This window comes from Pseudophryne corroboree, chromosome 1, assembly GCF_028390025.1.
Source record: "Pseudophryne corroboree isolate aPseCor3 chromosome 1, aPseCor3.hap2, whole genome shotgun sequence".
Taxonomy (NCBI): Eukaryota; Metazoa; Chordata; class Amphibia; order Anura; family Myobatrachidae; genus Pseudophryne; species Pseudophryne corroboree.
This window is the reverse complement of record NC_086444.1, coordinates 158,309,176-158,330,335: the sequence shown is the minus strand read 5'-3', so window position 1 is coordinate 158,330,335 and position 21,160 is coordinate 158,309,176. Positions and strand designations below refer to the sequence as shown.

Genomic DNA, 21,160 nt, shown 5'->3' with positions numbered 1-21,160 from the left:
TGGGCAGGCGCGGGCTGCGAAGCCGGCTGTCCCACAGCTGTTACGTCATCCACCCTTTTATGTAAGGAGTTGACACTGTCGGTTAATACCTTTCACCTATCCATCCACTCTGGTGTCGGCCCCACAGGGGGCGACATCACATATATCGGCCTCTGTTCCGTCACCATATAAGGCTCCTCATTCAACATGTCGACACAGCCGTACCGACACACCGCAGACACACAGGGAATGCTCTAAACGAGGACAGGACCCACAAAAGCCCTTTGGGGGGACAGAGTGAGAGTATGCCAGCACACACCAGAGCGCTATATAATGCAGGGACTAACTGAGTTATGTCCCCTATAGCTGCTGTTTTTATATATAAATGTATACTGCGCCTAAATTTAGTGCCCCCCCTCTCTTTATTAACCCTTTGTAGACTGCAGGGGAGAGCTAGGGAGCTTCCTTCCAGCGGAGCTGTGAGGGAAAATGGCGCCAGTGTGCTGAGGAGATAGGCTCCGCCCCTTTTTCGCGGCCTATTCTCCCGTTTTTTATGGAATTCTGGCAGGGGTATTTACCTCATATATAGCCCCTGGGGCTATATATTGAGGTATTTTAGCCAGCCAAGGTGTTTTTATTGCTGCCTCAGGGCGCCCCCCCCCAGCGCCCTGCACCCTCAGTGACCGGAGTGTGAAGTGTGCATGAGGAGCAATGGCGCACAGCTGCAGTGCTGTGCGCTACCTTGGTGAAGACAGAGTCTTCATGCCGCCGATTTTCCGGACCATCTTCTTGCTTCTGGCTCTGTAAGGGGGACGGCGGCGCGGCTCCGGGATCGAACATCAAGGCTGGGCCTGCGGTCGATCCCTCTGGAGCTAATGTTGTCCAGTAGCCTAAGAAGCCCAATCCGGCTGCAAGCAGGGGAGTTCGCTTCTTCTCCCCTTAGTCCCTCGCTGCAGTGAGCCTGTTGCCAGCAGGTCTCACTGAAAAAAAAAAATTCTAAGACTATAACTTTCTAAGAGCTCAGGAGAGCCCCTAGTGTGCATCCAACCTCGGCCGGGCACGAAATCTAACTGAGGCTTGGAGGAGGGTCATAGTGGGAGGAGCCAGTGCACACCAGGTAGTCTAAGATCTTTCTAGAGTGCCCAGCCTCCTTCGGAGCCCGCTATTCCCCATGGTCCTTACGGAGTTCCCAGCATCCACTAGGACGTCAGAGAAAGAGATATACCCCTCCTCCCCTTTTGGTAGCCCTATCCCTCCTGAAGAGAGAATATCCCTTCAAATTCGCAACCGAGTCGCGAGAGTCGTCCCACCATGTTTCTGTAATATCTATAATATCATACTGAGATTCTGATACAAGCCATTCCAATTCACCCATTTTACCTGACAGGCTTCTTGCGTTTCGCAAGCATACATTTTAGCTTAGCATCTCCCTTGCCCGTTTGTTTTAATGGTATCTTATTATTTACAAGTGCCCTTCTAGATTTACCCTTACCGACGGTTATTCTTCTCCCTCGCTTTCCACCCCCATCATGCTTAATACAGCCTTCCCCACTACTATCTTAATTTGACCCATTAAGACTTTCAACCCCCCCCCCCCCTGATGTTATGCTATGGACATCATTTTCGATATACCTTGTTGTTGAGCCATATTCATCATTAGGTGATAAAATAAGATTTTACTTACCGATAAATCTATTTCTCGTAGTCCGTAGTGGATGCTGGGGACTCCGTCAGGACCATGGGGATTAGCGGCTCCGCAGGAGACAGGGCACAAAAATAAAGCTTTAGGATCAGGTGGTGTGCACTGGCTCCTCCCCCCATGACCCTCCTCCAAGCCTCAGTTAGGATACTGTGCCCGGACGAGCGTACACAATAAGGAAGGATATTGAATCCCGGGTAAGACTCATACCAGCCACACCAATCACACCGTACAACTTGTGATCTGAACCCAGTTAACAGTATGACAACGTAGGAGCCTCTGAACAGACGGCTCACAACAAGAACAACCCGATTTTTTTGTAACAATAACTATGTACAAGTATTGCAGACAATCCGCACTTGGGATGGGCGCCCAGCATCCACTACGGACTACGAGAAATAGATTTATCGGTAAGTAAAATCTTATTTTCTCTAACGTCCTAGTGGATGCTGGGGACTCCGTCAGGACCATGGGGATTATACCAAAGCTCCCAAACGGGCGGGAGAGTGCGGATGACTCTGCAGCACCGAATGAGAGAACTCCAGGTCCTCTTTAGCCAGGGTATCAAATTTGTAGAATTTTACAAACGTGTTCTCCCCCGACCACGTAGCTGCTCGGCAGAGTTGTAATGCCGAGACCCCTCGGGCAGCCGCCCAGGATGAGCCCACCTTCCTTGTGGAATGGGCCTTGACAGATTTAGGCTGTGGCAGGCCTGCCACAGAATGTGCAAGTTGAATTGTGCTACAAATCCAACGAGCAATCGTCTGCTTAGAAGCAGGAGCACCCATCTTGTTGGGTGCATACAGTATAAACAGCGAGTCAGATTTTCTGACTCCAGCCGTCCTTGAAATATATATTTTCAATGCCCTGACAACGTCCAGCAACTTGGAATCCTCCAAATCGCTAGTAGCCGCAGGCACCACAATAGGCTGGTTCAGGTGAAACGCTGACACCACCTTAGGCAGAAAATGAGGACGCGTCCGCAGTTCTGCCCTGTCCGAATGGAAAATCAGATATGGGCTTTTATACGATAAAGCCGCCAATTCTGACACTCTCCTGGCTGAAGCCAGGGCCAGTAGCATGGTTACTTTCCATGTAAGATATTTCAAATCCGCCGATTTGAGTGGCTCAAACCAATGGGATTTGAGAAAATCCAAAACTACATTAAGGTCCCACGGAGCCACTGGGGGCACAACCGGGGGCTGTATATGTTGTACTCCTTTTACAAAAGTCTGGACTTCAGGAACTGAAGCCAGTTCTTTCTGGAAGAAAATCGACAGGGCCGAAATTTGAACCTTAATGGACCCCAACTTGAGGCCCATAGACAATCCTGTTTGCAGGAAATGTAGGAATCGACCCAATTGAAATTCCTCCGTGGGGGCCTTCCTGGCCTCACACCACGCAACATATTTTCTCCAAATGCGGTGATAATGTTGTGCAGTCACCTCCTTCCTGGCTTTAACCAGTGTAGGAATGACCTCTTCTGGAATGCCTTTTTCCCTTAGAATTCGGCGTTCAACCGCCACGCCGTCAAACGCAGCCGCGGTACGTCTTGGAATAGACACGGTCCCTGCTGAATCAGGTCCCGTCTTAGAGGTAGAGGCCACGGATTTTCCGTGAGCATCTCCTGAAGTTCCGGGTACCAAGTTCTTCTTGGCCAATCCGGAGCCACGAGTATCGTTCTTACTCCCCTTTGCTGTATAATTCTCAGTACTTTGGGTATGAGAGGCAGAGGAGGAAACACATACACTGACTGGAACACCCACGGTGTTACCAGAGCGTCCACAGCTATTGCCTGAGGGTCTCTTGACCTGGCGCAATACCTGTCCAGTTTTTTGTTGAGGCGAGACGCCATCATATCCACCTTTGGTTTTTCCCAACGGTTCACAATCATGTGGAAGACTTCTGGATGAAGTCCCCACTCTCCCGGGTGTAGATCGTGTCTGCTGAGGAAGTCTGCTTCCCAGTTGTCCACTCCCGGAATGAACACTGCTGACAGTGCTATCACATGATCTTCCGCCCAGCGAAGAATCCTTGCAGCTTCTGCCATTGCTCTCCTGCTTCTTGTGCCGCCCTGTCTGTTTACGTGGGCGACTGCCGTGATGTTGTCCGACTGGATCAACACCGGCTGACCCTGAAGCAGGGGTTTTGCCAGGCTTAGAGCATTGTAAATCGCTCTTAGCTCCAGTATATTTATGTGAAGAGACATCTCCAGGCTTGACCATACTCCCTGGAAGTTTCTTCCCTGTGTGACCGCTCCCCAGCCTCTCAGACTGGCATCCGTGGTCACCAGGACCCAGTCCTGTATGCCGAATCTGCGGCCTTCTAACAGATGAGCACTCTGCAACCACCACAGAAGAGACACCCTTGTCCGTGGCGATAAGGTTATCCGCTGATGCATCTGCAGATGCGATCCGGACCATTTGTCCAGCAGATCCCACTGAAAAGTTTGTGCGTGGAATCTGCCGAATGGGATTGCTTCGTAAGAAGCCACCATCTTTCCCAGGACTCTTGTGCATTGATGCACAGACACTTTTCCTGGTTTTAGGAGGTTCCTGACAAGTTCGGATAACTCCTTGGCTTTCTCCTCCGGAAGAAACACCTTTTTCTGAACCGTGTCCAGAATCATTCCCAGGAACAGCAGACGTGTTGTCGGGGTCAACTGAGATTTTGGAAAATTCAGAATCCACCCGTGTTGTTGCAGCACTACTTGGGTTAGTGCTACTCCGTCCTCCAGCTGTTCTCTGGACCTTGCCCTTATCAGGAGATCGTCCAAGTAAGGGATAATTAATACGCCTCTTATTCGCAGAAGAATCATCATTTCGGCCATTACCTTGGTAAAGACCCGAGGTGCCGTGGACAATCCAAACGGCAGCGTCTGAAACTGATAATGACAGTTTTGCACCACGAACATGAGGTACCCTTGATGTGAAGGGCAAATTGGGACATGCAGGTAAGCATCTTTTATGTCCAGGGACACCATAAAGTCCCCTTCTTCCAGATTCGCTATCACTGCTCTGAGTGATTCCATCCTGAACTTGAATTTTTGTATGTACAGGTTCAAAGATTTCAGATTTAGAATAGGTCTTACCGAGCCGTCCGGCTTCGGTACCACAAATAGCGTGGAGTAATACCCCTTTTCCTGTTGTAGGAGGGGTACCTTGACTATCACCTGCTGAGAAAACAGCTTGTGAATGGCTTCCAATACCGTCGCCCTGTCTGAGGGAGACGTTGGCAAAGCAGACTTTAGGAACCGGCGAGGGGGAGACTTCTCGAATTCCAACCTGTAACCCTGAGATACTACCTGCAGGATCCAGGGGTCCACCTGTGAGCAAGCCCACTGCGCGCTGAAATTCTTGAGTCGACCCCCCACCGTTCCTGAGTCCGCTTGTAAAGCCCCAGCGTCATGCTGAGGGCTTTGCAGAACCCGCGGAGGGCTTCTGTTCCTGGGAAGGAGCTGCTTGCTGCCCTCTCTTACCCTTTCCTCTGCCTCGGGGCAGATATGACTGTCCTTTTGCCCGCTTCTTATAGGACCGAAAGGACTGCGGCTGAAAAGACAGTGTCTTTTTCTGTTGGGAGGGGGTCTGAGGTAAAAAGGTGGATTTCCCGGCAGTTGCCGTGGCCACCAAATCCGATAGACCGACGCCAAATAATTCCTCCCCTTTATACGGCAATACTTCCATATGCCGTTTGGAATCCGCATCACCTGACCACTGTCGTGTCCATAAACTTCTTCTGGCAGATATGGACATCGCACTTACTCTCGATGCCAGAGTGCAAATATCCCTCTGAGCATCTCGCATATAAAGAAAAGCATCCTTTAATTGCTCTAAAGTCTGTAAAATACTGTCCCTATCCAGGGTATCAATATTTTCAGTCAGGGAATCCGACCAGACCACCCCAGCACTGCACATCCAGGCTGAGGCGATGGCTGGTCGCAGTATAACACCAGTATGTGTGTATATACTTTTTAGGGTAGTTTCCAGCCTCCTATCAGCTGGATCCTTGAGGGCGGCCGTATCAGGAGACGGTAACGCCACTTGTTTTGATAAGCGTGTGAGCGCCTTATCCACCTTAGGGGGTGTTTCCCAGCGCGCCCTAACCTCTGGCGGGAAAGGGTATAATGCCAATAACTTTTTTGAAATTAGCACTTTTCTATCTGGGTTAACCCACGCTTCATCACATACATCATTCAATTCCTCTGATTCAGGAAAAACTACAGGTAGTTTTTTCACCCCCCACATAATACCCCTTTTTGTGGTACTTGTAGTATCAGAGATATGCAAAGCCTCCTTCATTGCCGTGATCATATAACGTGTGGCCCTACTGGAAAATACGTTTGTTTCTTCACCGTCGACACTAGATTCAGTGTCCGTGTCTGGGTCTGTGTCGACCGACTGAGGTAAAGGGCGTTTTACAGCCCCTGACGGTGTCTGAGACGCCTGGGCAGGTACTAACTGGTTTTCCGGCCGTCTCATGTCGTCAACTGATTTTTGTAATGTGCTGACATTATCACGTAATTCCATAAACAAAGCCATCCATTCCGGTGTCGACTCCCTGGGGGGTGACATCACCATTACCGGCAATTGCTCTGCCTCCACACCAACATCGTCCTCATACATGTCGACACACACGTACCGACACACAGCAGACACACAGGGAATGCTCTATTGAAGACAGGACCCCACTAGCCCTTTGGGGAGACAGAGGGAGAGTTTGCCAGCACACACCCAAGCGCTATAATATATATGGGAACAACCCTATATAAGTGTTGTATCCTTATAGCAGCTTAAATATAGTAATATCGCCAAAAAAAGTGCCCCCCCCTCTCTGTTTTACCCTGTTTCTGTAGTGCAGTGCACGGGAGAGTCCTGGGAGCCTTCCTCACAGCGGAGCTGAGCAGGAAAATGGCGCTGTGTGCTGAGGAGAATAAGCCCCGCCCCCTATTTCGGCGGGCTCTTCTCCGGAGTTTGTGAGATCTGGCAGGGGTTAAATACATCCATATAGCCTCAAGGGCTATATGTGATGTATTTTTTAGCCATAAAAGGGTATTATACATTGCTGCCCAGGGCGCCCCCCCCAGCGCCCTGCACCCTCCGTGACCGCTGTGTGAAGTGTGCTGACAACAATGGCGCACAGCTGCAGTGCTGTGCGCTACCTCAGGAAGACTGAAAAGTCTTCTGCCGCCTGCTTCTGGACCTCTTCCATCTTCGGCATCTGCAAGGGGGGTCGGCGGCGCGGCTCCGGGACCGGACTCCATGGCTGGGCCTGTGTTCGATCCCTCTGGAGCTAATGGTGTCCAGTAGCCTAAGAAGCCAATCCATCCTGCACGCAGGTGAGTTGACTTCTCTCCCCTAAGTCCCTCGATGCAGTGAGCCTGTTGCCAGCAGGACTCACTGAAAATAAAAAACCTAAAAACTTTTTCTAAGCAGCTCTTTAGGAGAGCCACCTAGATTGCACCCTGCTCGGACGGGCACAAAAACCTAACTGAGGCTTGGAGGAGGGTCATGGGGGGTGGAGCCAGTGCACACCACCTGATCCTAAAGCTTTATTTTTGTGCCCTGTCTCCTGCGGAGCCGCTAATCCCCATGGTCCTGACGGAGTCCCCAGCATCCACTAGGACGTTAGAGAAATTGGGAATATCTTGGGCAATACCTGCGTCAGTATTTCCAATGTTAATACCCATACAAATACCCTTGCCGGCTGATCTTTCTCTCCCCCCTGCTCCACCCCCAAATTGATCTCTACCCCCTGTAGTTTCTAGCTAATCCCTCCCCCCAGGCTCCTAGTTTAAATGCTCCTCCAACCTTCTAACCATCCTGCCCCCCCAGCACCGCAGCCCCCTCCTCATTCAGGTGCAATCCATTGCGACAAAAAATATGGCGCCTGACTGAGAATTCCGCCCAGTGTTCAAACACAAACCCTTCCTTCCTACACCAGTCTCTAAGCCACACATTTAACTCCCTAATCTCCCTCTGCCTCCCTGGGCTAGCGCGTGGTACTGGTAATATTTCAGAGAATATTACCCTAGATGTCCCAGCCTTAAGTTTCTTACCTAATTCCCTATAGTCTTTCTTAAGGACATCTCACCTACTACTAACTTTGTCATTGGTGCCGACGTGCACCAAGACCGCCGGGTCTTTACCAGCCCCTCCCAAAAATCTATCTACCCGGTCCACGATGTGCCGTACCCGAGCACCCGGAAGACAACAGACTGTACGGCGATCACGGTCCCGGAAGCAGATTGCCCGGTCTGTCCTCCTGATAATAGAATCCTCTACCACCACAATCTAACTAGGTACCTCACTAACTATTTTCCCCATCTGTACCAGGGGGACAGCTCCTCTGGATGCTAGAGGGAACAGTCTCCTCCGGTTCCGTCATTTCCTCACTGTCATCCTCAGAATCTTCGTCCAGTCGGGCGAATTTGTTGGGGTTTGGCAGATCGGAGATGTCCTGTCTCCACCTCCCCCTCTTTTTCTTCCTTCTACCCGTGACCCAGCTATCTACCTGATCATCCTCGTCTACCAGTGATCCCCCCTGCAACTCCTCCACCATTCTATCTAAACTTTGCTCGAGATTGCGAATACTCCTCAGTCGCGTAACGGTCCACTCTAGATCAGTTACCTGGGCTTCTATTGCAGCCGTTCGCTACTTATTTAATACTTATTACTACTTATTTATTCCAATGACCCCACACACACACACACACACATTTCTTCTTTTAAATATTTCTCTGCAGCATGAAAAGCACAAAGATTTGTAAACGTTTTTGTCAGTGGTTTTATTCTGTGCTTGGAGCACCAATCTGGTAAATTAACAGAACCAACTTAATGTTTAACATTTGTGAAAAGATTGTTCAGTGGACTATTCCAATAACAGAATGATCAAGTTGATCTTTCTTCAATGGCAGACATAAAAATCACTGAGTAGTTTCAGATAAAAACGTTAGAAAATAATACTCATGAAAAGATTTTGATAATAAAACATTTTTGTTCTTTAGTCCAGAAATATCTAAGAAAAATAAAATGATTTTTAGACAAGAGGACCTTAGGGTAGCAGCTGATTTACCGATTGACACAATACAGAGTCATAATCCCAACAGCCATTGACCGACAGTCAAAATACCAACATTCAGTATACCATGTTCAAAATGCCGACAGTCAGAATACAGACATGTCAAAATGCCGACATGCATTTTTAAGGAATTTTTGCCCAAAAACAGACTTGTCCATACTTTACCATCCCAGTGGACCTGGAGGTGGAATATAATAGTGTGCCAAACGCAGCGAGGCACCGTGACAGAAGCATGGCGAGCACAGCGAGCCATGTGAGGGGACGCGGTACACTTACATGGTGTCCATGTCGACATTTAAAACACAAAAACCCCAGAAAAATCCATGTTAGTATTTTGAAATGTCGTCATTTCAAATGTCGGTATTCTGACTATATCAGCATTTTGAACATGTCGGCCTACGGTGTCGGTATTGTGACTGTCGGTCAATGGCTGTCGGGATTATGACCATCGATATTGTGTCTGCCGGTCATACCTAACCCGAATCTAAAACCAGAATCTCAATGTGTCCTTCAATAACCAGGGTAAACTCCCAATGATAAAAAGTGATACCAATTTTTTAATCGACTTCCCAACTATGTGCCATTCATGGGGTGAAACGTGAATAGCAGATTAGAGCAAAATATAAATTTTTTCAAACTGACAATTATATCATATTTCGAAAGAAGAATACAATTTTAATCAGCTTAGCGCTACAAATCTGTATCTAGTCTCAACTGTAAAGGTAATAACGCTGTCATTATAGAAGTTTCTACCAAGTTCTCATTGATATATTCTTTCCTTTTGTGATATTGCACACTGAGCACATTAAAGCTTGTTCTACTGTACTGTAATAAAGAAATTATAAGGTTGTCTTTTAACCATTTCACCGACATGTCTGCAGGAGTATAAGCAGCGGATGTTACCTTTCTGATCGTCAAAGACAGATGGACGAGGGTTAGAAGTGTCAGAACTCCCTCTATGAAGTTCTCCGTCTGAACATTTAGGAATGTCTTCTATTAATGAAGTATGGCTTCTTTCTATAAATAAGACATTAATATTAATCATAATATGTCTCGTATAGTAAGAAAAAAAAAAGTTTAAAACCACACAGAGTAATGTTCATACTTCACAATATATTAGTTGTTTCCAGCCACCATCACAAATAAAAATGTATTAAAAGGATGTAAAATGGATATTTTCGTTTCATGGGAGGGAAAGGGGAGATACATTTTTATCTAAGCACATCAGGTTCCCTCCCTGCTCTGCAAGACACACAGTTTAGTCCTATCTGTGGTTAAAACACTTACTCTGTAAGACCAGTGTTACAAACGCAAATGTTACTGATGGTGAGGATCATATAAGTTCTATGGAGAACTCATACATGCTCAATAGAGGGTTTGTTAAGCTTATTGGTCACTTCTATTTCCTCTGCTGAAGTTACAGTGAGAGCAACGAAACATGTTCGTATTGACATAAGCAGACTGTCACTATACTTGGATCCATTGTGACCTATAGTCTGGAGCACTTAGAGCCTATGGTTTCATTTTCTTGGGAGATCCTAAAGTCGTATCCACCAAGGCTTTTTCTGTGTGGCAGTCCTCTGATTGGACCATCGTGTTGGTCATCCCACTATTGGACAGTTCATGCAATATAGAACGGTGTAAAAGTCAAAGCCACATTTAAATACAATTGAAATAGTTTGTGAGGGCTGAAGAGTAGTAGGGAGGTTGACCCATGTGGATCCAAATACTAGCAAGCCTCCACCCTCACTAGTTATTATATAATGCCGATATTCTTACTATAGAAAGATACGAGATGGGGTAATTCCCAAAATAAAGCAATGATTAGAAAGCAAAATAAAACAAGCAGCTGAAACAGGCATCAGAATACTGTACTTTCTTATAGAGAACTAGATATACTGGAACAGGAAGCGGGAGGATTACACGCCTGCGATTTACAAAGGTCACTGCTGAGAACTTGTGTACAGTATTTTAGCCTTCAGCTCCATAATTTTAGAATATAAATAGCTGAGAGACTGGTTATTTTGTTTTAAATCCTCCTAATCTTTAACGTGAAGGTCGTTGGTGCTGACAAATGAACGCTTTCCTCTTGTCCCATCATAGGGCAGTGTGCTTTGTTATTTGATTTCAGGCAACACATCACTGTGGGGTGCTATAGTGGATTTTGACATGCTCATCCTGGAGGATTTATTATCACACTGATAAATATACAGAATATTTCTGAGTATACTTAATGGGGTGGTCTTCAGTATGCCGACTGCCGGGATCCCGGCGCACAGTATAACGGCGCTGGAATCCCGACAGCCGACATACTGACACTTTATCTCCCTCGTGGGGGTCCACGACCCCCCAGGAGGAAGAATAAAATAGCGTCCGTGCCCGCAGCGTGGCGAGCCTGCAAGGGGCTCATTTGCGCTCACCGCTCTGTCGGTATGCCGGCGGTCGGGCTCCCAGCGCCGGTATGCTGGTCGCCGGGAGCCCGGCCGCCGGCATACCATACTACACCCACTTAATGGTGTGATAATAAATTAGTCAGGATGAGCACATTAAAATCATCTCTGGCACCCCACAATGATGTGTTGCCTCAAATCAAATAATAGTACTGGTACTTCATCTGGGAGTTAGATACAGAATGTATATAAGGGCAAAATATACATAGAAAAAGCAGATTTGATATAGTCATAATAGAGCTTTAACCAATAATGGCCGGACAGTTAAATGGTATAATACTGAGACTAGGACATGACAGTAGTGACTAGCGCTATATACTCCATATATACTCCCAGTAACACCTGCCTCAACTTGGATCTTCATAGTTTCTTAAGAGTTTATGCAGGAAACCCAGTTAATATCACTTTCAGAACACAGTTATCATAAGCCTGGAGTTACATTGGCATCTGATTGGCTCCAAATTTATTCTACAGCAGGACAACAACCCCAAACATACAAAGAATGTCATTAAGAATGATCTTCAGCGTACGAAGAACAAGGAGTCCTGAAAGTAATGATATGGCCCCCAAAAAGCCCTGATCTCAACATCATTGAATCTGTCTGGGATTACATGAAGAGACAGAAGGGTTTGAACAAGCCTACATCCGCAGAAGATATGTGTTATTTAAGATGTTTGGAACAACCCCCCTTCCGAGTTCCTTCAAAAACTGTGTGCAAGTGTACCTTGAAGAATTGATGCTGTTTTGAAGGCAAAGGGTGGTCACACCAAATATTGATTTGATTTAGATTTATCTTCTGTTCATTGCCTTTGCATTTTGTTAATTGATTTAAAAAAAAAGTCAGTAGCGCTGAATATTTTGGCGCCTCCTTCTATGGCACCAGGACTTAATACAGCATTCCCTTTTTCTTGGCACGCCTCTCAACTTAAATATTTAGACGTCATCCTTACTAGAGATCTCTCACGCCTATTAAAATTTAGTTTTACCCCCTTGCTTACCAGATTACGAGCATACCTCCAGTCTTGGAAATCGAGACCATTTTCCTGGTTTGGGAGACTGGGTATCCTTAAAATGAATTCTCCCCCAAAAATTCTTTATACATTACAGACCCTACCCATCAAAATCCCTTCCAGGTGGTTATCATTCATTAGAGATTTTATTTGGAGCGGAAAGAGACCCCGCCTGAGACAGTCTGACGTTTTGACAGAAAAAATAGGGTGGAGTGAGTCTTCCTAATATCCTGGGATACTATCAGGCTTGTCACTTAAATAGGCGGACTCCAGTCTGGTTCTTCCCTCCTTTACTAAGGTGTGGGATAGAGAGCTTGGCGCAGACCTGGATGAAGATCAATGGGAAAAGAGGATTTTGGTACTTACCGATAAATCCATTTCTCTGAATCCACTCGGGGACACTGGAAACTCTTCAGACAGCTAGGGTGTGAAGTATGCAGACCAGAGGTAGCACAATCCAAATAAATTTATGCACAGCTGGCCCCTCTCCCTTCATGCCCCATAATCCCTCAGTTTGAAAAATTTGACGGAAAGAAGAGGGAACATGAAAGGTAAGGCCCTATGGAGAGGAACCAATCGTAGCAAGACGTCAAACAGCAACCAAGAACCATTAACATAATCATGAAAACTGTTTGAATTAAATTTAAACAAGAATACGCAGGTTGACAGCACCGAGGCAGGCGTCAGTGTCCCCAAGTGGATTCAGAGAAATGGATTTATCGGTAAGTACCAAAATCCTCTTTTCTCTTTCATCCACTAGGGGACACTGGAACTCTTCAGACAGCTGGGGCCATCCCAAAGATACTCCCATGCGCGGGAGTGCTGTCTGAAGCCTGCAGAACCAAACGTCCAAACCTGGTATTCCTAGACGCAAAGTATCAAACTTGTAGAATCTGGAACATGTGTGCTGATGACCACATTGCAGCTCTACAAAGCTGGAAAGTGGAGGCTTCTCTAGCTGCCGCTCATGAAGCACCCACAGATCTTGTGGTATGAGCACCTACCCGAAATGGGACCCTCTTACAATTAGAGATATAAGCCTATCTGATGGTAAATCGTATCCATCGGGCTAGGGTCTGTTTAGAAGCTGGCCAACCCTTCTTGGGCCCATCATACAGAACAAACAAAGAGTCAGACTTTCTAATAGAGGTCGTAGCATGTACGTAAATTCTTAAGGCTCTGACCACATCCAAAGACAAGTCCCCTTCTGCAAATCCCTGGAAGGAGGGGACCACAATAAGCTGGTTAACGTGGAAACCTGAAACCACCTTAGGGAGAAACTCCGCTTTTGTACGGAGCTCTGCTCTGTCCTCATGAAAAACGAGAAAGGGACTTTACATGATAGAGCTCCCAACTCTGAGACCCTTCTTGCTGATGCCAAAGCTAAGAGCAGGGTAACTTTCCAAGATATATATTTAAGATCTGCTTTCTCCAAAGGCTCAAAAACTGCCGATTTAAGAAATTAAAGCTCTAAATTTAGATCCCACAGAGCCATGGGAGGACTAAAAGGTGGTTGTATCCTCAGCACACCTTGTAATAATGTCTGAACCTCCTGCAAGGATGCCAGACATTGTTGAAACAGAATAGAGAGGGCAGAGACTTGTACCTTCAAGGATGCCAACCTCAAACCTCCATCTAAACCATTTTGGAGAAACTGCAAAAGTCTATTAAGGCAGAACTCTCTGGAATTCCACCCTTTAGACTGACACCAGTCCATGTACTTCTTCCATATTCTATAGTAATGTGCCGCAGTGACTGGCTTCCTTGCAGCTAACATGGTGGGGATAGCCGATTTTGAAATACCCCTGTCTCTTAGAATCCTGGTCTCAGGAACCACGCCGTCAAACGTAGACAGTTCAGGTCTGGGTGAAGGAATGGACCTTGTGACAAGAGGTCTTCTCTCTGAAGCAGCCTCCAAGGATCTTCCGCCAAGAGTCCCCGCAAGTCCGAGTACCAACTCCTGCAAGGCCAGTCTGGTGCTATTAAAATCACCCACGCTTATTCCTTTTCTCTGGCTGGGTCCACAGGTATCCATAGGATAACATTGGGATATGCCAGAGCGACAGCGGAAATGGCACCAATACGGTCACGAGCTTTCTGGCCTCCCAGGATGCATCGGGGCTTCACCATATAATCCCGCCCACTGACTCAGTCAAATCAGTTTTTTGATTGGTGTAGCAGGAGCCGGACCATGGTCACAGGGCTGCTGTTAATAAAGCTGCCTGAAGCTTTTATTATGTTATTTTTATAGTCTTACTATGTTTTTTTGAGCGACTTTTCTTAACAGCGTCTTAAACGCATACTGGAAAGAGTCGCTCCAACAACTCCCCACCGGGTCGCAACAACGCTTACCTTCGCGGTACAGTGCTGTCTCGACAGGCGTCTGTGTCGGATGTTCTAGCAGGTTCAGCAGACGTAACCAGGCTGTGGCCGGAGCATGGGGGGAAGGTAAGTCTATGGATTTCCTCTTACTAGGGGGGTCCGGACACAGCTACACTGCTTTTGGTGGAGACTACAAACAGTGTGTTGATGCGCCGAACACTCTCTGGTGCGACAGCGCTACGCTCTAGGGATCATAGGCGCCAGGACTAGGTTGAGGCCGCGATCCTTAAAGTTTAAGCCAACGGGGGGAATCAGACGCTTTCCTGGCCGCCCCTCCCCCAAGTTCATGACCAGTTTCCGCGCGTCTCCCGTCCATGAACTGAATGACCTCACTTCCGTCTCAGACGCTACCACGAGGGTACTCGGTCGCAACTTAGACGCCGCGGTTGTGTACACTAGAGATTGCCGGACCGAGTCGCAGGCCTTAGCGTCTGCATACACGTGGCATTTCACTGAGCGTCCGTGTCCGTTAGTGGATGTCCGTGTCTTGCATCAGTCATCAGAACGGCAGTGTACACCAGTAACGTCTGAATCCACTCAGCGTCTTGCGAGCGTATTTGTTTGGATATGGAAGTGTGGTGAGTCTCCCTGTATTCCGCTCTATGGAGTAAGGGTATACAGTACTAAAAATTCTCTCTACTTATTAGTATGAATTGTTAATTTTAGTACATATTGCATACGAGACCTGTATATTACTGTTGTTTCTGCATGTTATGTTTGAAAAGAACCAGTTAAAAACAGAAGTACAATTTTCCTACTTACTTGTAAGTTGTTATGGGGGTTGTATTCTCATATGACAATGTTTAATGCCTTAACATGTGACTGACTGCTAGTATGTGTGCTGACTTTTCTATGTCGTCAGTTCTGTTCTGACCCTCAATTCAGGTGCACGGTTGTGGTCAGATTGATCTCACTTCTATATATCCATATATAGGTGATTTTCAGTCACAAATTGTGTAGTCATTAACAGATTATTACCATGTCTGTGAGCGGCAAAAGTGACAAGGAGAATTTATCAGGCACTCCTACATCCCTAACATGTTTATCTTGTAAAACAGGGTTAATTGGTATAGGCCAGTTGGTCACTTATGAGGGGTTGTGTGCAAACTGTTTTGCTTTTCAGCAAAGTAAAAAACAGGATTTGGTTCAACAACCAGTAGAGCCACCATGGAATATGTTCGCAAAGACTTTGTCTTCAATAGCGGACAGGTTAACTCCGGAAGCACCACCCCAGAGGTTAGGTTACACTATTTACCCATACATGCAGCTCCCTTCCTACGGCTTGGTTCCAATAGTCTCTACAAGTAACCAAGGGACAGGTAAGACTAAGACAGATGCGTCTATGTGGCAGACTACACAAGATGATACAACAGATGATGATACAGTATAATCAAATACTCCGTATGATGATCAGTCGCAGAGTTTTAGTTCAGAGGATGTAGCTGAACTTATTGATGCTGTGAAGGCTGTTCTCTCTTTGGAAGAGCCAGCCAAAACAGTGTCAAAGTCTAAAGCACCTGTGTTTAAACGAACAAAGTAAGTTAAAACTGAATTCCCAGCGTCAGATGAGCTGACGGAAATGATGGAAGAATCTTGGGCGACACCCAGTAAAAAGTATAAGATTCCGAAAAGATGGGATTCTTATTATCCATTTCCAGCTGCGGATTGTTCGAAAAGAGAAGTTCCTCCAAAAGTAGATGCACATGTACTGCGACTTGTGCATAAATCTGCTTTACCACTGTCATCTACCTCACTAAATGATGTCACAGACAGAAGGGTAGATAGCTTCTTGAAAAATATATTTTCTCTCGTAGGAGCAGTGATAAAACCTGCTATGGCTTCGGCCTGGATAGCAAAGGCAATGGGCGAATGGATAGAGGTACTAGAGAATGGCCTCTCTTCTCCTAATAATCATTTAAGCCGTTTAAGACAATCTGCACAATACTTGGAAGAAGCAGCAATTGATATGGGTACAGTTGCTTCTAAAGCTTCAGCCTTGACAATAGCCGCTCAAAGAGCAGTTTGGCTACGTACCTGGAAAGCAGATGCGTAATTAATTTATTTATTTATTAACAGTTTCTTATATAGCGTAGCAAATTCCGTTGCGCTTTACAATTTGAAATAACAATAACAAAATGGGTGATAACAAACAGTCATAGAGGTAGGAAGGCCCTGCTCGCAAGCTTACAATCTATAGGGAAATAGGCATGTGTACATAAGGAAAGGTGCTATCTATTGCATAGAATGAGAAGACATGTGAGGATGTGTGTGGACTGTACAGAGTGGATGCAATTTGATAGGAAGGTTTATGAAAGTTATGTGGGCGGTTCTGGAATTTGGTATGCTTGCCTGAAGAGGTGAGTTTTCAGGGAACGCTTGAAGGTTTGGAGACTAGAGGAGAGTCTTATTGTGCGTGGTAGGGCATTCCACAGAGTGGGTGCAGCCCGATGAAAGTCCTGCAATCGTGAGTGGGAGCGAGTCATGAGTGTGGATGAGAGACGCAGGTCTTGTGAAGAGCGAAGAGGTCGGGTTGGGAGATATTTTGAGATAAGCGAAGTGATGTACGTTGGTGTAGTTTGGTTAATGGCCTTGTGTGTGAGTAAAAGTATTTTATATTGAATGCGGTAGAGTACAGGTAACCAATGGAGGGACTGACAGAGTGGATCTGCAGACGATGAACGTCTAGCAAGGAAGATAAGCCTCGCCGCTGCATTCAGAATGGATTGTAGTGGTGAGAGTCTCGTTTTGGGAAGACCAGTTAGGAGACAATTGCAATAATCAATGCGGGAGATAATGAGAGCATGGATTAGAGTTTTAGCAGTGTCTTGTGAAGGGATGGTCGTATTTTGGATATGTTTTTTTAGATGCATGTAACATGATCTTGAGACAGATTGAATGTGGGGAACAAAGGATAGATCAGAGTCAAGGATGACACCTAGGCAGCGAGCTTGTGGGGTAGGGAAGGTAGTCGAGTTTTCAACAGTGATAGAGATATCAGGTTGGTACCTACTATTGGCTGGTGGAAATATAATTAACTCTGTCTTTGAAATATTAAGTTTGAGGTGGCTAGATGTCATCCAGGATGAAATGGCAGAAAGGCGTTCAGTGACACGGTCCAGTACAGATAGGGACAAGTCAGGTGAGGATAGGTAGATTTGAGTATCATCTGCGTACAGATGATACTGAAAACCAAAAGAGCTGATTAGTTTACCAAGAGATGAGGTACAGATAGAGAAAAGCAGAGGACCCAAGACTGAGCCTTGCGGTACTCCAACTGAAAGAGGTAGCGAAGAGGAGGTAGATTCAGAGAAGCGAACACTGAAGGAGCGATTAGATAGGTAGGATAGGAACCAAGAAAGGGCTGTGTCTTTAAGACCTAGGGATTGTAATGTCTGTATGAGAAGAGAGTGGTCTACAGTGTCAAATGCAGCAGATAGATCTAGAAGAATAAGTAGTGAGTAATGGCCTTTAGACTTCGTAGTGACCAAATCATTAACCACTTTAGTCAGTGCTGTCTCTGTGGAGTGTTGGGAACGGAAGCCTGACTGAAGTGGGTCCAATAAAGTGTATGAGTTAAGAAAGCGTGTGAGTCGAGTGTAGACAAGTCTCTCAAGTAGCTTAGAGAGACAAGGGAGCTGAGAGATAGGGCGGTAGTTTGAGAGAGAGTGTTAGGGTCAGAATTTTGTTTCTTTAAAATGGGAGTAAATCACTGTATGCTTGAAGAGTGAAGGAAAAATACCAGTAGAGAGATAGAGAGATAACATATGTTAGTTAAGGTAGGGATGAGCACCAGAGACAGAGCTTTACTTATTTGTGAGGGTAAAGGATCACGAGGAGAGGTAGTGGAGAAGCAGGATGAGAAGAGTGATGATGCTTCATCTTTATTTGTGGGATCAAATGAAGAAAGAGTGCCAGAGGGTTCAGGTAAAGAACGGAGCAGGTCACTGGCTGCCGAAGATCATACCATTTCATTTCGGATCTTATCAATCTTCTCCTTGAAGTAGGAAGCAAGATCCTGTGCCTTGATAGTGGCTGGTGGGGTAGGTAAGGGAGGATTCAGAAGTGATTTAAATGTATTAAAGAGTCGTTTGGGGTTGGAGGCTTGAGCAGAGATAAGAGTTTGGAAATATGTTTGTTTGGCAGTGTCCAGGGCATTTTTATAAGAATGGTAGACAGTCTTATATGTGAGGAAGTCACTTGAAAAACGAGAATTACGCCACTGACGTTCAAGTTTTCGTGTGAGTTTTTGTAGTTGTCTTGTTAATGTGGAGTGCCATGGTTGACATCTAGGCCTACGTGGAGTGTGATGGGTAGCTGGAGCCACTTCATCAAGGGCTAGTTCTAGAGTCTCATTAAGGTGTGATACAGCCATCTCAGGAGAGGTGAATGCAGAAATAGGTGAAAGCAGTTGTTGGAGTTAAGTGGAAAGTTCTTGAAGATTAATTGTGTTAATATTTCTGCGGGTTTGAGGAAGATTGGAGGACTTCAGCAACACAGGGCTTGAATTAACGGAGGAGAGCATGCAGGTGATAAGGTTGTGATCTGAGAGGGGGAAAGGAGTGTTAGTGAGTGCAGAGATGGAGCATAGTCTGGTGAATACTAGATCAAGGCAGTGGCCTTCCTGATGAGTAGAGGAGTCAATCCATTGGGAGAGGCCAAAAGAGGAAATTAGAGAGAGTAGTTTGGAGGCATGAGCAGCAGATTTTGGACAATCAATAGCAATATTGATCCAAGAAAGAATTGGAAGCATTGCCTTTCATTGGTAATATATTGTTTGGAAAACAATTGTCTGATATCCTAGAATTGGAGGCTGAATCAAAGAAGGTCAGATTTCCAGCTAGTTATAACTCTAAGTCTAAGGGTTCAAAGTTTCGCCCATTTCGATGGCAAAGCAAAGCGAAAGCTAAAGAGGAGTCTAAGCAGCCCCAGTCCAACAGATCGGCCAGGGGTAGGAAGCAATGGGCTAGTAGAAAGCCAGCTTCCAAGCCTGAACAGAAACCATCAGCCTGAAGAGACGGGCCTCCGCCTGGAGGATTCCAGGGTTGGGGGCCGACTCCTTCATTTTGCACACATATGGCAACAGTCGACAACAGATGCTTGGGTGCAGAAGGTGATATCTCAGGGGTATGGGTTCCCATTCAGGAGGCAGCATCCTCAAAGATTTTTTTAAACCAGCCCGTCTTGTATAGAGTCGAAGGCCAATGCCCTGCAAGAAGCAGTCCAAAAATTGCTGCAGTCAGTTGTGATTGTCCCAGTACCTCCATCACAAAGGGGACAGGGGTTTTACTCTAATCTATTTCTGATCCAGAAGCCAAATGGGTCATTTCAACCAATTCTCAATCTGAAAATGTTAAACAAATACATTTGGATCCCATGGTTCCACATGGAGACATTACGCTCCATAATGTTGGCTATGGAACCGGGAGATTACATGGTATCTCTGGATGTACAGTGATAATGTCAATTATTATCTTAAAACATAAAGCTATACCGCTAGACTCGCTATTACCTTGGAGCCGCTATGGCCGCTAGACTTATTACACACACTACGTACTAAGTACGCTATTTGTGTACTGAGTACCGTATGGATAAGCACTTAGCGTATCAGACGCTGTGCCGTGGGCGCGACGCACGAGCGGCACGTACGCACACGGATTCACGCTTCGTACTAAGCACGCTATTGGCATACTGAGTACCGTATTGATACGCTCTTGGCGTATCAGACGCTGTGCCGTGGGTAAAACGTACACGCGGCGCGGACGCACACAGAGTGATATACAGTAAACCTTAAGTAATGAAACAGTGTAAGGATGTGCTTATACTTTAAACCTTAGCAGCCTAGTACTGCAACGATGTGATACCTTAAAACCTTAACAATGCTTATACACCTTATACCGATTAAGACGCTAAGAAAGCCCTTTGCAGGAAAGTGAAAACACAGCACCGGTTTGTGGTAAACCACTGGGCTCTAACACCGCAGTGGATTATTCAGAGAAAAGGGGTAAACAGATACAAGTTATACACTACAGGCTAACAAGGAAATCTGAACAGAATAATAGAGAATAATGGCTACAGAGAATATACATACGTGGGGAATCGTTCGCAAGCGCGCCCTGGACCAGTCCTCAGCTATCAGGGTGAAAGCCTTCAGAGTCTTGTCCTGGCCAGGCAACAGTGGTCTTTTTATACACAACATACATTCACAATACAATGGTCACTGTAATCCCATTGTTCATTGGACACAGGGATGTGTCCCTATATTACAGCAAAGGTCATAGGTGGATTTGAACAGGTAGGCGATGTCCTTTCCCAACTGCTCTGGTGGGAGGTATCCTCAGGATTCCCGCCGCATGTGTAATTTACAGCAAATACAGTTAATGTTCATAATCTACTTTTGTACATAACTATACACAGGAGCAAGCGATCTTTTCCTAGCTAACACCGGAATGTTACTCTTAAAATACCCTACAGCTGGATACTAGACATCACCTACCAACCTTTATCTGACCCTTCCTATCATGCAAAGACGAATCTCTCTGTCCAGGAACTGTTTAAACTAACAT

The 21,160-nt window shown here is 46.0% G+C and overlaps 1 protein-coding gene across 5 annotated transcripts in view; it reads right to left on the bottom strand.

Moving 5' to 3' along the window:
* POC5 (POC5 centriolar protein) overlaps positions 1-21,160 on the bottom strand; it is a 303,404-nt gene that overhangs the window by 185,811 nt on the left and 96,433 nt on the right. For all 5 annotated transcript variants that reach the window (XM_063963760.1, XM_063963750.1, XM_063963756.1 and 2 more), the window contains exon 4: positions 9,659-9,772. In XM_063963760.1, coding sequence (XP_063819830.1) covers positions 9,659-9,772 — 114 coding nt within the window. The remainder of the gene's footprint in view (positions 1-9,658; positions 9,773-21,160) is intronic.